Source organism: Hyperoodon ampullatus, assembly GCF_949752795.1.
Source record: "Hyperoodon ampullatus genome assembly, chromosome: 8".
Classification (NCBI taxonomy): Eukaryota; Metazoa; Chordata; class Mammalia; order Artiodactyla; family Ziphiidae; genus Hyperoodon; species Hyperoodon ampullatus.
The window spans coordinates 46952421-46970289 of NC_136921.1; the positions used below are offsets into that span (position 1 = coordinate 46952421).

At 31.2% G+C, this 17869-nt stretch overlaps 1 protein-coding gene across 1 annotated transcript in view; it reads right to left on the reverse strand.

The window, feature by feature from the left end:
- Window positions 1-3163: 3163 nt before the first annotated feature.
- GULP1 (GULP PTB domain containing engulfment adaptor 1) overlaps window positions 3164-17869 on the reverse strand; it is a gene marked incomplete at its 3' end in the record, with an annotated part of 194025 nt that continues 179319 nt past the window's right edge. The window contains exons 10-13 of the mRNA XM_079710188.1: window positions 15153-15377; window positions 13333-13471; window positions 9254-9348; window positions 3164-3235 (exon numbers count right to left, since the gene is read on the reverse strand). Of these exons, the coding sequence (XP_079566314.1) occupies window positions 3164-3235; window positions 9254-9348; window positions 13333-13471; window positions 15153-15377 (531 nt within the window). The remainder of the gene's footprint in view (window positions 3236-9253; window positions 9349-13332; window positions 13472-15152; window positions 15378-17869) is intronic.

The following is a 17869-nucleotide window of genomic DNA, read 5'->3' on the forward strand; positions in this document are numbered from 1 at the left end:
GTCTGAGGGCAGTACTAGCCATTCCCATATCAACAGCGTGTTAACTGCCCGTAAAGAGTGTAGTTTGGGTTGTCAAAATTGAGTCCAAGATTCTTCAAAAAATTTAACAGAGGCTGAAACCCCGAATCATGAATAAATATTGAATTTGGAACTATAGATGGAAACACTGGAACAGAAAAATATTAACAGCCAGTTTTTTTTCATGGTTATGTTAAGTAACATCAAAAGGAGTAAAAACAAAAGTCAGTATTTAGAAATGCATCAACACAAAAATCTATCAGAAGTTCTATCTGAAAATGAATTCCCATAATGTGACTAAAATTAAAAAAAATATCAAATCCAAAATACAAGAAACAAGAAGAGGTGAAGAAAATTATTGTCATTGGTCTGTCTTCATAAGCTTCACACTGGATATCTAACATTATAGACACTAGCCAGTGCTAGGTACCCAAATTTAAACATAGGTAAATATTAATATTCTAAAGGAAATTTTTGGTTCACACAGTACTTTAATACATATAGGTTTTCATTTATTAATTCAAAAATTTGCCTTACTTTTCCTTTACGACAATAAACTAACTGAGGACAGGGATCTTGTCACCTTCAATTTAACAATGTCTGTTAGCAAACTTACGAGAAGTTTTCTTACTCACCTAATAACATGATATTCACATAGAGTAATAAATGAATTTTAGTGAACAGATGGATGAATTGCTCATTGGTGTGCAAAGCTGTGCATATGAGTCCTGTGTACCATTAAAATACTTAACATTGTGTTTTGAATAGATTCAAAACTTCATGATATTCTAATTAGCCACCACTCAAATTCTATTATCAAGTCCACCTTTTTAAGACTACCAGCCAAGATACCCTTTGTATTACTAGCTTAAAAAGGCTCTCCATTCTGAAAAGAGATATTTATGTAATACAGTTATTACACCAGATGCTTCTGGTGAAAGGAACCAAACTATGACCTCTCTCACCAGCAGGATGAAATCCACTGTTTTCACAACTGAATTATGTTGGATCATAAAGCTAAAATTTGTGTGGGCTGTAAGAAATGAAGTTAAAGTCTTTTTCTGCTTTCTTCTTTCTCTTTCTGTCTTTCTTTTGGCACCAATCTATGACCAGGAAAATCTGGCATGAAATTAGCTTCAGAATGTGTCTAAATTAATTAGAGGTTATTTAATGAGTTATATATACAAATATAAATTATACAATTTAATTTATTTAAAATCATTTATTCTCAGCAAAATCAAACATATCATTGAGTTTACATAGAAATACAATTTGCAACTGTATCTTCATAAAAATGCACTGGGGAAATAAATGTTCATAATTAATGACCAATTATATACTATTTAATCATGCCAGTAGCAGAACTGATTACCATTAAAAATTGGTACAGTAACATATTTTAAATGTGCAAAGTACTCTATTGTGTTACCATTGATAATAAATCGCCACTAAATATATACCTATTACACAAAGCTTTTTAAAGTACAATAAAAATACAAATTCTATCTGTTAAAAAAAGCCATTGATATGGCTTCTAAACATCCTCATTATGCAAATTCCAAAATACTATATGACAAACAAAATTATAAAGACTCTTCTTTATGAAACATATACTACCCTCTAATTAAGGTACAACTTAGCAGATAACAAAAAGCAAACAAGAAGGCTTATATACACCACAGAACATTATGGGGATACATACAAATATAATATTGCATAAGCCTATTTGATTTCTGTTCCTAGTGAAAATGTACCTTTAGCACGTGAAGAAAATTCCCATGACTAAAGGAAAAGAAATATTTTTGAGATCTACCCTCAATCTAAGCTCATATTTTCATTAATTTAATTTTTTTTCTTATAATGTGATGAACCAAATTATAAATTTGACCACATATTTTGCTGCACTCAGTACAAATTACAGTCTGTTACATAATGGGCAAAGGTGTAAGAAACAAACATTTTTAAAAGAGTTCATCAGCACATCAAGAATCAGCTGCAAGAAAATGTTATTGTTCATGTTAAAGACTAAACTGAGCAGCAATTTCATTTTTGTGAAAAATGAGATTCTGACTTTAACAAAACAGATACAAATTAAATTTGCTAAATGATATTGATAATTCATAAAGAACAGGTGCCATAGATTTTTAACAGTATCAAAACTAATGGGTCATCACAAAATAATCTTTGGTGAGAAAATATCTTTATCAAAGGAGAAAATATAAGAAGGATAGTCTTATTCAGTTCAGAAAAAATATATTTGGTAAAGTATATATGGGTAATAGATACTGCAACTATAGACAGCATATATTCCAAATATTTTTTTCAGAAACTTCAGATCAGATGATGTTTAGTAATGTAACTTATCTCATTAGAAATTAAATTTTAAGTGTTTTGTAAATAGCAAATTTTCATTTTTTCCACAATCTTTATTTATGAAATAACTAAAGTATTTAGAGTGTAGCTGATAATAATAACTAACATTATTACCTTGCTTTTACTAACAAGTACTCTAAATACATTTAGTTTAATTATTATTGGAATTTATATTTTTGTTACTTTACCTGCTAAAAATGATCTGGTGGTATTATATTCAAAGTTTACATTTTCCCAATAATATGGACAACATTTCATACATGAAATGACATCTGTCTAATGAATGGTAGCATGTCTATTGGTTTGAATATAGAACATATTTAGTTTGGCATTGGTGTATCTCTTTAGGACTCTGAAAGCTATCTTTAAGGTATGGCTTTTGGGAAATCAGTAATAAACTAGCATCCTAGAGAATGAACTTAAATTTGAAGAAGCTAATTATTTAGAGCTCAGACACAGGCAGATATTTGAATAATTTGTCTTTCAATTATAAATTCTTCTACAACAAACAGAACAGAACAAACAGAAAGGAACATAAAAACAAACAGAAAGGAACATAAAAGTATGATTTACTTTACAGTGAGTTGTTTTTAAAACAAAATGCTACAGTTCAACAGTGAAAGTATGAGGAAATTTTACTGAAATAATTTTCAGAAAGTTATGAGATTCAAAAATATATTGGTACATGTATAATACCTGTCATAAGTAATAATGAATAATAGATATGTATACAAAACAAATTTAACAGATTCAAGACCTCTTGTTCTGGACATCAGCACCTGCTGTCTAATGGGTCGAGACAAAATACTGTGCCTTCAAGAGTTAGTCCCATTTTGAACCCCTCCTGCAAAATAAAGTAAAATCATTAAAATAGGAAATTTTCATAGCAAAAAAACAAAAACAAAAACAAAAACAAAAAAAACGTAAATGAAAGAGAGTATGAGCAGAAGTTGAAATCTTCATGTTTTGATCAACTAAGAAATAATTATATGTCAAATGTTGGCTTGTCAAATTTTTATCAAATGCTTATATACCCGTTAGCATTTAAAATGTTTTAAATATACATGAGGTTAGCACGCATAAGAGATGATAGAAGAAAACAGAAATATGTGGAATTAACTAATTTTAAGACTTAAATGTTTCTTTTCAGTGAAGTCTACTTTATGTCATTCTACTGTAGCTTAAATCCCTTGGCTTTAAAGGTTAATATTCATATAAGTAAGATAGCTAGACCTCAAGGTGATGACAGCCTGATAGTTTTCACCTTTTCTTCTTGGTTACCACTATCCAGAGCCTAGTAAAATAAATTGCATTGTATTCCCTAAATGCAATGCTGTATCCTATGTGTATGTAAAACAGGACTGCAGACCACTTTGCCATGGAGAAAGCTTCCTCTACTAGCCTTTTAGCTGCTTGTAGCTGCAAATTATTGTTTTGAATTCCACTCACCTCTAGCATGTTTTAGATGCTTCTAGAAGTTAAATTTCTTTTGATTTATTGAGACCAAGTACCCAATTGCCATGAAAAAAAAATTTTTTGAAGATTTTTGAGTTAAAAGTTAGTGGTAAAGGTGTTTGTCCTTCTCTGCTCCCCAGCTCTCTTCTGTATAAGGTAGTTGAACTATGGGCTATCTCTGGTCTTACCACCTTCCCCATCCCCATCCTTGCTCATAAAATGAAATGTAGACAAAAGTTTATTCCTGAGGAAAAGAAAATCTCTCTCAAAGAGAAGACTTTTGTCCTCTGTTCTGCTCTGTGTTTTGTTTAATTAGATGGTATCTACTCGTGTGTTAGCCAATTGCATATCTATTTGCATTTCCTCAAGTTACTTTCATTTAGAACCGGTATCTAATGTACTTACTATAAATCCAATGTAAACATTATCATATAGAGGAAGAAAATCATTACAAAATACAAGCCACACCTTTTTCGCTGTTAATGTTTAGAGAACACTCTTCATTATGTCTAAGTACAAAGACCACACGGCAATGCTATCACTTTAAGCGTTTTTCAAAAGTACTTCTCGGTACTTGGAATACAAATTTTATTTAGTTAAGTAAAAGTCAGAGTACTTACCATTGTTTTAAAAGCCTATTCTGGTCACAAGAGAAATATTTTGCCACATGTATGCATATTTTTTTAAACAGCCGCCAAATACTTAGAAAAGTCAATACTTTAAACTGAAAATATTGTAAATAAACTGCTTTTTAAAATATTTTATTTGGATATCTGAGGATCTATGTACTATGTCATCTTCTGGAATATCAGATAGATAGATAAATAGATAGATAGACAGATAGATAGGTAAGTAATGTGGATATATATTATCTTTGGAAAGATTTGATACTATTGTTTTTTAATCAGTTCATTCTGAAATTAAACCACTATCACTTCAGTTACCCTGAAAATACTATTTATCAATGTGCTATCAGTATATGAAAGGCAGAATAGTAATCAAAGTAAAATAGGGGTCATTGTTTCAACAAAAAATGTTTGTATATAACTTACGAGAATATCTCCATGTTTTTATAAGGATTCTTTAGGAGTCCTCTTAGATTAACTTAATTATCCCTTTTGACAGACACATTGTTATATGGCTCCTTGGTTTTCTTTCCCCTTAAAATTTCCCACACATTTTCTGACCCTTCCTTCTAGGCCTCATTTAGTAAGTCATGACTTAATGCATTCTAAATCCTTCTAAGGTTTCCATATCCTCTTGAATTTTAAACGCCTGAATGAAAATAAGTCTTATTTAACTTATGTAGTGATGGAAACTATCATAAACTCATATCACACAAAATAATTATCTTATTATTGATATATTATTAAAAATATATTTTTATATAAAATATTTTCCCCAATTGCATTTTCTTACTTTGAAACATGGAGAAAAGCATATCAAGGAAGAAAAAAGCTCATATGCAACAATTAACATGTTGAAGTATGTCCTTTGAGTCTCCCTTTTTTCTACCTATAAATTTAAAAAAGATTAATGCTAATATAAATAACTATATATTATATATAACTTATTTAATGTATTAGATATATTATATATAAATTTCTACACTCTTTTTTATCTTAGCAGAGCAAACTTGATTATTTTGAGTCCCTGTAAAACTAATTTGATGATTTTATAATGTTCTATTAATTTTAATATAATTTATTTCCTGTATTTTATAATTATAAATAAGGTTGACTGTATGTTTTTATGCATAGAGATTTTCCAAATTCATAGTTATTTTCTCCTCAGAATAGATTGCATTAAAGTTTTTGACATCAAACAGAAATACAAGTATTAGTAACAAATTACTCCCCAAAGGGATGCTGTGAACTGACCCTGGCCCAGCAATGATTTAGAGTGCTTGTTTCATCACAGTTTCATTTGCACTCTATATTAGTAAAAAAATATAATGTTTAATTTGCTGGATTAAAATAGCTTTTATAGTTCTTAATTTGTATGTTTTCTTTGATTAGACTTAACATGTCTATAAGTATATAGCCATCTGTGGTCTTATTTTGTGAGCTATGCTTTTTGATTTATCTGTTGATTATTTAGTTTCCTAATCATTTGTCTACTTACTTTAATCATGTGTACATGATATAGTTATACTTTTTAAAGAGAAAATTTAAAAGAACTATAGAAGACCTTCTATAGGTAACTATATGTACATATTTTCCTTTTTCTTATAAAAATGTTTTTCCAATTCAAAAGTCTGATATATATTTAATTGTATTTCCAAAATTTTAAATTGCCCAAGGCTTCTAAAATTTATCTGAGTATTTGTTGTAGTTTTCAGCTATACATTGATCTTCTCCTAAATTATTAACCAGTTGACTTAACATCACTTAATGCAAAACTCTTTCATTGACTTGTCACTCTCCTTTTTTTAATGTATTAAATTATTATAACATACAAGGTACACTTCTGGGCTATCAATACTATTAAACTGATGTGCCTGTCAGTGACATGTACTAAGAAGTTTAAATTATGTCAAATCATATAAGGATATAATTGATTTCAAATAAATATCTAATTTTCTAACAATTTATAAAAAATATGGCTTAACATTTCTGTTTAAATTCTTACATTCATGAGATATTTCTATGATTTCCTCTGTAAATAAAAGAGGAAAATCCAAAATCTCACTAGGCTTATTAACTCAATATAGTTTATACAACACATTATACTGTATTAAGTTTTTACATTATATGCAAAGATAAAAATAGCTAAATGTGTGCATTCAATTAATTAGGATAACACGATTAATAACAAAAGTCGTTATAAATTTTAGTTAAAATATTATTTTACTTTAATTAAAGTGACCTTGCAAACACATCGTGTACTAAAAGAAGCAGACAAGCAAGGAGGTGGACAATGCAATAGTGATTGAGTCACTGAAAAAATAACTTCAAATATGGGTTATAAAACCTCTTTAAACAAAACTAATAATCAGACATATACATGTGAAACTGCTGTTTGAATATTTATTAAATAAAGCATGCAAATATTAAGGTTTAGCTTTAAGAAGTTATAAGTTGTTTAAAATTATTATGAAAATAATATACCAACCATCTCTGGCGCTACCCACCATGAAAGCAGAAAAGAATAAAAAAGACATTAAGAATATATTAGAAATGACAAAAACAAAAACAAAAGCAAAAATGCCACAGTGTAACATTATTTGACTACCATATCATTAAATCATTTCAATATAGTGTTTCTCAAACTGGGTTTCTACAAAAATGTGGAGCTACAGGCTTATCTTCAAACATCTATAGAAAACATTTGTTGTGTGAAAATCTAAAAAACATTAATAGAAACTCTTTGTGTTTTGTATAACCTTTGAGAACAAATACTACTACATCAGTGCCCATGTTTGTTTTTGTTCTTACAAAAGCATTAGTCCCAAGGTAGTACAAACATAATTGGTAAAACTAATGAAAAGGAAAATAAATTTATTTTATATGAAATAAATAAAGCATTCTCACTAAATAATCATGCACTATTTGAATGAAAATCTTGTAGTATTTTAACTATCGAAAAGATGTGGGGAAATTGTGTCATCAAACAAGATACATGCTGATATCAACACAAGTATGATGTTGGTGGTTTTAGTTTCAGCCAAATAAAATAATCCATGCTGTTATATTAAAGTTCTTAATCTGAATTTTATTAGGTGTTGTAATTTTGCTTTTATTTAATTTATAAGTTTTGAATTAATAGTTGTATAAGAACTATAAAGATAAAATGTATATAACTTTTTTTGTAAACATTTAAGAAATGTTATAGAAATAGTTTATAGTTTAAGTCAATATTAAGGATTTAAAATAATTTTTCATGCAAAAGGGAATTATAAATCACCCAACTTGAGAAATTTTTGTTCTGACATATTCTTTAAAAACCTCAAGGTATGTTAAACAATCCAACTTTTAAAATTCAGAGGCATTATTATATCTAGAATAATAAGGAAGTTCACATAATACCTAGAAAAGAAGACTGCTTCACACCTTCAGTCCAAAATCAGTGAAAGGATATTTATCATCTTTCCAGGAAGCAGTGTTTTGTCAGTGTTAGAAGATCATAATCCACCCCTCAACTTTTTTTTTCCAGGAAATGAAGCATAAAGAGTGAATGTATTAACCCAGGCCTAATAAATAAAAACCACTCCGTCTCTTCACCACATCTCAATCAGCTTCATATAATTGGTCTCTGCCTGAATTCTACTGTGTATATATTGTCTTTTTGATGAAAAATAGGATATAATAACTCCATCAAAATGTAAAGGGAAATATAAAGAGAAGGCTTTATTATAGTGTTTATAAGACTAATTACTAATCATGGCCCACTGTACAAAGCTTTTAAAACCAATATCTTCAAACTTCCAGAACAATTCAGAATTGAAAAATAAAAGGGAGAGAAAGAAATGAAAACCCAATTGGACTACATTCCTAAGGAAGCTGTCATTTAGTGTCTGCTGTTTCAATAAGAGCCCAGAAGTTATTAACTATAGTTACAATGCTTCCTATTATTTTATACCCCTCCTCCTTTGGAATTCTTCATTTTAGCTCTCAGCTTTATTTATTAATTGAGGTAACATTGGTTTATAACATTATATAAATTTCATGTGTGCAACATCATATTTCGACTTCTGTACACAGGACAGTGTGTTCACCATCAAAAGTTTGATTTTTTTTTTTTGCGGTACGCGGGCCTCTCACTGTTGTGGCCTCTCCCGTTGTGGAGCACAGGCTCCGGACGCGCAGGCTCAGCGGCCATGGCTCAAGGCCCAAGCCTCTACGCAGCATGTGGGATCCTCCCGGACCAGGGCACGAATCCGTGTCCCCTGCATCGGCAGGCGGACTCTCAACCACTGCGCCACCAGGGAAGCTCCCAAAAGTTTAGTTTCTGACCATCACCATACAGTTGACCCCCTTTACAATGTTTCTTTTTAAGAGACTGATTTCATTCTTACAAAGATTTTCCTTCACCCATTCACGATTCTGAAATTCATAATTATTAAGACTGAGATCAAATCTTATAAATCTAGTGCAATGACCTCTAAATTTTTGGATTTTGAATAATTAACTCATGAAGAATTTATGTTATTTTGTATAAAAAAAGAACCATGTTTTTGCCACTGTAAATCGCACCATTAAGAACAAAACACAACGAAACCTTATCCTTAGCATCTGTCTGAGTATTTTTAGGACTAAATGTATGTTATTGTTATTTTAAAGTGATTATTTTAAGTAAATTGATAACAGTTCAAGGGAAGGGTAGTTTTAGTAATAACATTCTCTTAGTCCCATAGAAAAAAGAAAAAAAAAAAAACATTTACGGGCCAATCTGTTAAAATAGTCACCTGCATCTCATCTAATTTTGATTGAATATCTGGAGGGAAATCCCCTGCTCCACAGTTAAATGGGTCAAAAGGTTCTGCTCCAAACAGGTCCCGTTCTAAAAGGAAGAAAATAATTTAGTATATGAAATGAGAAGGAGTGAGTTGAGGTGAGTTAGGTTTCAAAGGCAGGATTATTTAAAGAAGCACCTGCATGACCAAATAAGCCCCTATCCACACGTATACTTTATGCTGGGCTTTCCTGAGCTTAGACTAGTTAAACACCAACAAGGAAGCAAAGATCCGCTTTTATGACGATTTAAAAACTATTTGGTTACAAAGAATTATTATTCAGAGAGGTTTCTGTGTCTTTAAGTAAGACTTAATATCAAATTCACCAAATATTTGATAATTAATATATTACAATACCTACACTTTACTAAAGCAATTTAAATGCTCTAAAATTAACGTATTACTCACTGAAACTTCTCTATTCCATTTATTGATGACTCTGCAACGCAATAGCGAAGCAATACGTAGGACCTAGTAGATTAGGAAGTAGTTTAACTCACAGTTCATGTACTTTAATTTCACCTTTTAGCCAGAAAAAAATTTAAGGCACATCATCTCACGTAGTATAAAATCATATCACCTTCCTAGATAACCACAATGAGACAGGTTCCTTAAAAATGCCTCCTATCCCCCAAAACAAATTTCTTTTAAAAAAATAGCAGTAATTGAGTATCAAAAGCTCTCTGTGCATATACTTTAAAGTCTGCATTGTTTTTTTAATCATTAAAGAAGTATCAAAGTTAAAATTGATGTTTGTAATTGATAGGGCTATGACTGAATTTATGATTTAAAAAATTTTTTTTAATTTAAGAAATTACTTTCCTCTGAATCAATTCAAATGCAGCCTTAACTAACAAAAAATTAAATAATATATGGGCAAGGGAATTTATAATGTATCAAGACTTTCATTTTTCAGGAAACTATATTCTCTAAATTAAATGCTTTGTAAGAAATAATATTTATGCTATTTGAGTTCTATTATATCTTCTAAATCATTCTGTGACTCCCATCATGAAAGATTCTTGCTTCTCTAGTTACAATTTTTTTTTCAGATTCATGTATTAAGTTAATAAATGTAAAATGTTTAGAAGCTCCTGGTTCTGGTAAGTATTGTATAAATAAGAAGGACATATAATTTATCTTCCAAATAAAGATACTTTTAAGAGTGAAAGTAGTGCTACCAAGTTTCACCAGGATGAAAGGTATAAGACAGGGTACTCCTAAACAAATGGGAATTTACTGTCACCATACATTTAACTGATGGGTATTATCATTGTTGTTACTATATATTTTCCTCAGTCTGATGTTTATTGTAGGCAATAAACCAGAACTTAGAGAAAAGAGGAACTGTTCTTTGGAGGTGTATCCTGGTTACCACCGTACCACGAACACATCAAGCAATGCTTTACATGTGGTAGATGCTTGTCAAAAGAAATGAATTAATAAAGAGGAAATAGAGTTGTCAGGAGAAACAGAGATTCTCATTACACAGGTTTTCTAAAGTTGGGACTCAAAATCATCAGATATTTCAGATGGGCTTAAGGGATCCTTCCTGAAATGCAATGCAAAATTTTGTATGAGTGGGCATGTTGTGTTTTTCTGTGAAGAGGTTTAATTTTTCTCATATTCTCAAGAGTCCATAACTCCCCCACAAGTCAAGAAAGTACTACTTTACATATTAAGTAGACATATCAATACCAGGCAAGTTAATAAATATAATAGAGCTCTTTGGCATACTTTGTTCAGCTCAGATGGATCTAAAATTCATAACAAAAAATCATATAAGTCCAATTTTCAATTTAAAAAGATTTGCTATGTAATTAATGACATGAAAATTATTTAATACAAGAGCAAAAAAATAAAAAATAGGTGATACTTCACTCATTCTTTTGTTTATCCACTAAATATTTATTGAACACATATTATTTTGCTAGGCAGTGGATTAAAGCAGTTGAGGAAAGGACTTTAGAGTCAAGTGCCTTCCCTCATGCAATTTATAATCAATTAAGAAACATGACATTAAACAAATTATTTAAGGTCTGATACATATTCAAAGATCAAAAATATGCTCTGGAGAACTACTAGGGTTCTCAGGCAGTAAGGACAGAAACTAAGGAACAATCTTGTAGGTTTCTGCTTTTATGTATTTAAAATATAAAGAAGATAAATGAATGAATACAATTAAGATTTCATTTAAAGAAAAAGTCCTATTACTAAAACCCCACTGGATTACAGTTTTAGACAATTTTACAATTAAAACTGAGTTGAACAATCTGTCTTTAAATTGTTAGTATAGATAGACAAGAAGATGATTGATAGATAAATGATAGATAGATATAATACAGTGGTAATCAGAACTCCATTTCTTTCTATCTATCTATCTATCTATCTATCTATCTATCTAATCTTTCTATTGATATACTGCTGTATTTACTAAACTCTGGCATTTGGGATAGATAGACATTAAAAAATATAGCAAGATGTTACTTCAGTTTCTCATTAATAAATCCCTAAAAACCATTTGACCATCTCTGCCTAGATTTTCCAAAGGCATTTCAAACTCACTAACATTTAAAAGGGACTCATCAGTTTCCCCCTCTGTACCTCTAGTTTTCCCGTTAACAACATTTGGTCCAAAATCCTGAATCATAATGGAGTTTGAACTCTCAGTTACCATCCTGATGGATTATTCCTTCTAAGTATCTTAAAATCTATTCACTCTTCTCAATTTATATTCTACTCGGATTAAAACCTGACATTGTGGATACACTTCTAATTTATATGTCAAATTCTAGCATGTAACCCAAGTCTAGTGTATGTACTAAACAAATGCCCATTGAATTAAATACATGAAGGAGCAAAACACTGATGTAGTCCAAGGAAGTAAAAAACAGTGGTAAAGGAAGAGATCTGGGACACTCTTAAGGACAAAAAATACCCCATTATGATATCAGGATATTGGCAACATTTTCTAAAAACACACCATGACGTGTATACTATGGATTATTTCCTTGAAAAAAATATTTTGCATTGGCACAAAATATATTCAGAAGAATTTAAATGTACTATATTTCAACAAAAGTATTGAAATATTTTTGTACACTGATTTTTAAAGTTCTAATGTTATTACTTTGTATTTACAAATTAGTCCTCTGAAATTTACTGAATACCTAAAATGTGCAATGCACTTTGTTGAGCTCTGCAAGGGAAACAAATAAACTATAGGCTCTGAAATACTTTACAGCCTTAAGCTAAAACTTCAGAGTTACATTGAAAACATCTCAAATGTGAACCAGAGAGGATTCAATAAAGCAAAATACGTAAAATTCTCTTTTCTTCAGTGCCCCTTTAGACCTGATGACTGATCATGGCCATTGGAAACTATTCTTTCACTTTCTGTGACAGGGCACAGAGCAAAATATTGTCAAGACATTGACGATGAACATCTGTTAGATGCTTTCTACTTCGTCAGAGAGACTTTTATGTTCCTTCCAGATATACGGAAAGTAAATCAGAAAAGCAATGCATTTATAGCTTTGTATATATCAAAGAAAGAACACTTACATAGGGTTAATAAATAAATAAATCATGGAATTCATAGATTTATATATTTCTTTAACTAAGACTATCCATATACTCTATGATAAAAAAATTAAACAGCTCTAAATGATGAGTCAAAATGATTAAAATAATTACCACAGGACTGTTCTTAATCATTAAAAAAAACATTAAAAATATAACCCCAACACAATAAACATAATTGTTTTGTATTAAAATATAACCAACCCTGTACCAAAATATCATTTTTCATAAAAGTTTCAAATGCAAATAGTGATGTCTTTAGTAGTACACTCTCAATTATTAAGTAAAATATAAATAACTGAATTTGGCACATATATATAAACATAATTCTTCAGTGATTAAAATTTTTAGTGAGCTTGTTAAGATATATAATTTCCCATAAAGTGCTAATTAAACATTTAAAATGTACACAAATATAGCAAAAATATTGATTTGTTTAGAAAGCTTACTAATCTCGGTAGATCTACTAGGGACTGGAGGTGGCTGCGTGCCATTGCGAGTAGGTATTGAAGACTGGTGTGAAATTGGAGAAAAAGGAATCATATCAAAGATGTCAGTGGAGGGAGATTTAGGTGTCACATTGCCTGCCTGCAATGAAGATAACATGAATTAGTATTCCATGTAGACACATTATAATGCTAAATATTTCATACACATATAAAACATATATAAGCACAACAAAAAATGCAGTTGAGTCATATGAACTTGCCATTCTGTAGATCAAAAATAGTTACATATTGGCAATTTCATATGACTCAACCACTTATGTTAAATGCTCATTGGCAAGAAAATTTCTGCAAAAATGTTCTCAAAGATGATGGCAAAAATAGTGACAATACTATTCTAGACAGATATAAAAGATATGTTGGATTTTTTGTATATCTAGAAATAATTGCCACTTATATCAGAGAATTGAAAACATGTTAGAAACTATTTATATAAAACCTTGATTTCAGTAATGTATTTTGCACAAGATTACAAGATTTAGACAGAAATAACAGAACATAAGTGATGAATCTTAAATATAACCATTCAAAAGCAATTGATAATGATTTTAAAAACATTTTAAGGAGTCTATTTTAATTTGTACTTATAACTGTAATGGAGCCAACTATTATATTCATTGCAGTGACTTTTTTTCTTAGAATAAGACTTCATCGTTTTCTTCAATAAATAGCTACCTTGTGAAATAAATTATAATCACAAAATGATTAAGTCATCTGGGCCAGTCTGGGCTAGGATGTCATGTAAGAATGAGACAATCATCACTTTGATTGTCATATAGGGAAAAAAATTATTTTATATATATATATCATCTATTGATATAAAAGAAAGAGAATTCCCATCTTGGAGAGAAATAGTGAGAAAAATTTATTTTTCTTATAAGAACATGAACATTGTTTAGAATTGCTTAGAGTGGTTCATATTATAATTTGTGTTCTCAAAATACATTTATTTACTGATTCACAGATGATGCAGGTAGTGAAGATAAAAAGGCTGATTGTGTGTAAAGAGTGACAGATTTGCTATTCAGCTAATAAACCTGTTCGTACATTTTTTCATGCAGGAAAATTGCTGTCATCTCCCTTTCTTTAGCAACTTACTTTAACTTTAATGGATAGTCTATCAGTTACAAATACTATCCAAAGACTTGGAGCCAACTTTATCCCTCAGCTCTTTCCTCCTACTCAGGAATCTTGTTCTCCTAATCAGCCTCTCTCTCAATTTCCCCTGGCTTCCATCTCTCTCCTCTTTGTCAAGATATAAAGATACTCAGATCTTGACTGTTGTTAAAACAAACCAACGAAAAAGGTCTTTACCCAGTGCCTCTTTACTCCTCTCGTCTCTCATTTCTCTTTCCCTTCCCTTCAAAGCTGAGGTCCTTGAAGGAGGTATTACATTTCTTGCCCTTTTACTTCATCCAATCCTCACCTCAGATCATTCCACACTTTGCTCTTTACGCTGAACTCTACTGAAACAGCCTTTGCCAGTCTCAACAATGGCCTAATTTCCCAGTTGCTATATCTGATGGATCTTTGAAAGTACCTGTCCTATTTCATCTTTTTGTGGATTTGGACCACCACTCTCTACTAGAAACTCTCTGATATCAGATGACCAAAGGATGCAAAAATGGCACACAAGGGTCCCAGATCACATCACATAGATTCAAGACATACCTGATTTTTTTCATTACTATATAAATGTTATATATTGGCAGAATTAAAAAATAAGTGGGATAATAAAAAGCATTTTCTATTTAGCAAATTACATGAGGTCTTGGGATGCTGCTCTCACTGATTGGCTTGGGAAGGCCACATTTAGAAGGTGGTGGTATTAACAGTCCCAGTGATTGTCTGGAATCAGGCGAGTTGACAGGAGTGACAGTAATGGAAGAAATATTTAGACAGGGAGATGAATCATCAGTTCTATGCCAGAAAGAAGGTGAGCATCTCTGAAACCCGTGTTGCTCATGATCAGACATTTTGTGCAGCAGCTGTAAAGGAATGACAGAAAAATATACTAAGGAGAAGAAAGAAGACATGGAGGGAAAAGAAAAAAGTATATATGAAAATGTATTAGGATATTTTGTGAAAATGATAAGTACTTTCAAAATAACTTTACTAAAATTAAAACAAATAGTTTGAGTAGATTTTTTTCCTATTGCAAGAGTCTTCAGATTCTGGATTGTTTAATTTGATGATTTTTCACTGAAATATTACATTTTTAGATAGTTAAATAAAATATTACATTCAGTATGACTTGAGAGGAAAAAAGTGGAGAGAAAAATGACAAATGTCTAAAGATTTATTTCTGAGAGAGTCTCTGTGTACTGAGATGGGAAAAAGGAAGGATAGCAACAAGAAAAAAATGTCAGTAGGAGTAAAGTCTGGTATAAGTTAAGACTTTGTAGAATTTTCAAAAAAGGCTACAACATACATTTTGGATTTAATCCTCAAAAATTTGTTTGAAGTATTAGTATTAGTAATATTACGTCCATATTATAGTAAAGATAGGGGAATCAAGGCCCATAAACTCTTTATGAGCTACTCCTATGTATGTAAGAAGCAAAGCCAAAATTCAAAACAATCTGACTCCAATCATCATGTCCTTTCTATAGGTAGTAAGTTCCAAATGGTAAAATTTTGGGGGGATGGGCAGAGGGTGTTGTCAAGCATCTCAAGTAAATCAGAGAGATAAATAATAATAAGCAACTAGTACACTGTACTGGGTCTGCACATCAGTCTTTGGATGACTTTTGGAAGCTATTTCCATTACATCATGGAAAGCTACTGTCAAGTAATGAGCTGAGTGGCCAGATGTCAGAGTGGTCAGTTAAAACAACAACCAAAATGAAAGTATGTAATAATTGAGCCTTTATTCACTTACAATGATAGTGTAAGCAAGAGGCCAGAAAGAAGGTTCGGGTTCCATCAATGTCCCATTTTTCCCCAGTGACTGGCACTGGGCAAAGGTCAGAAGTATCATTACAGAAGCAGGACAGTATCTCTCTCCGGGAGGGAGCCCTGGACAAAAGGTTTCTGCTGGTTTTGCTTTGTTTTGTTTTGGGGAGGGGGAGATGGGAGTGCAGAGGGAAGAAAAGGGAAAAGAACTAGGAGTAGAAAATACTGAAAACTGAATCCTAGTGGAGAAAAGTATTTTCAAGGTCCCCAAAAGATGAGGCACTTAAGAGAGGCCTTGGTCAAGGGCCTCCAATAAGGAGGCCTCTGAATGGAGGCACCTGGGCTGGGAATGCAGTTAATGTATAATAGTGTGGCCAGCCTGGGTGGTGAAGGGGGCTGAGTCCCTGACTACAATTCCTCCAAGCAGTGCACTGAATCTGGGGTGAGGAGGGCAGCTTTCTCCCATGAGGCTTACCATGGAAAGCCTTTATAGGGTCTAGAGGATTTGACCTGGAGCCAGACTTCTCAGCTACAAGTCACACTGCAGAGATTTTTCAACACTAATAGGACTTAGAGGCAGCCAACACAAATCTGGCTTTTGATAAACCTCATGGTGAAAGGTTGTAACAAAAATTATAGTAAGGAGAAACAACTTTGAAAGAATCTTTAAACTAGGAGTCACCTCTTCACACATTTCAGGAAGCAGAGAGGGAAAGAAGGAAGCGTAAAGTGACAGATTTAAGTTGAGGAAAGAATTCAGTGTGGAAGAAAATCTCTGATGGTCTGAATTATGTAATTTATCACTCTATTAATATGCATATACAGTTACATAATGATTGGTTTCCCTACTGATCTCTATAGTGATCTATCTATCTATAGATATGTATACATGTATGCATGTATGTATATAATTATAAGATCTATTTCATGGTCTATATAATTCACTGTAAACTTTTGTAGTTGGTGACCACCTTTTACTTAATTATAGGTAACAACTGTAAGCTCCTGGTGGACAAAACTTTGTTTTTCTAAAATAATCTGTATAACATATTAGAATACTGATATATAATGTCAATGAATATTTATTGTTTAACGTATACTACAGCAACTTTTTTTAACTTAAACTATAAATTGATAAGGATGTCTGTAACAGAGTAAAAAATAAAAAGGTATTAAGTGAAAGTTGTCCTTGGTATCATTTGGCTTATAAATGGGAGCACTCTATATTGTTTTATGACTTGTATTCATCAAAACATCTTTACCAGGTGCCACAAAGGCCAACATAACCTAACTTAAAAGTGCTCTAGTGTTTTATCATGGTGTTAATATTTGTATTCTACTTCCTCTGAGAAAGTATACTTATATAAAAGAAGAATGTGTATAATATGAAAATAATCGAATATTTCAATACCCCAATTAAGAAGTATTTTCACTTTCAAAAGGGTAAAGCAGGGCCATCTATCAATAATTTTGGTATCTAAAGTTTAAAACTCTAACACTAATTATTACAATTTTCCTTCGGGTCATCAGTAATCTAGACTTGGTCAACTAAGATTTTTTGTTTGGGTCACATAGGTCTTTAAAA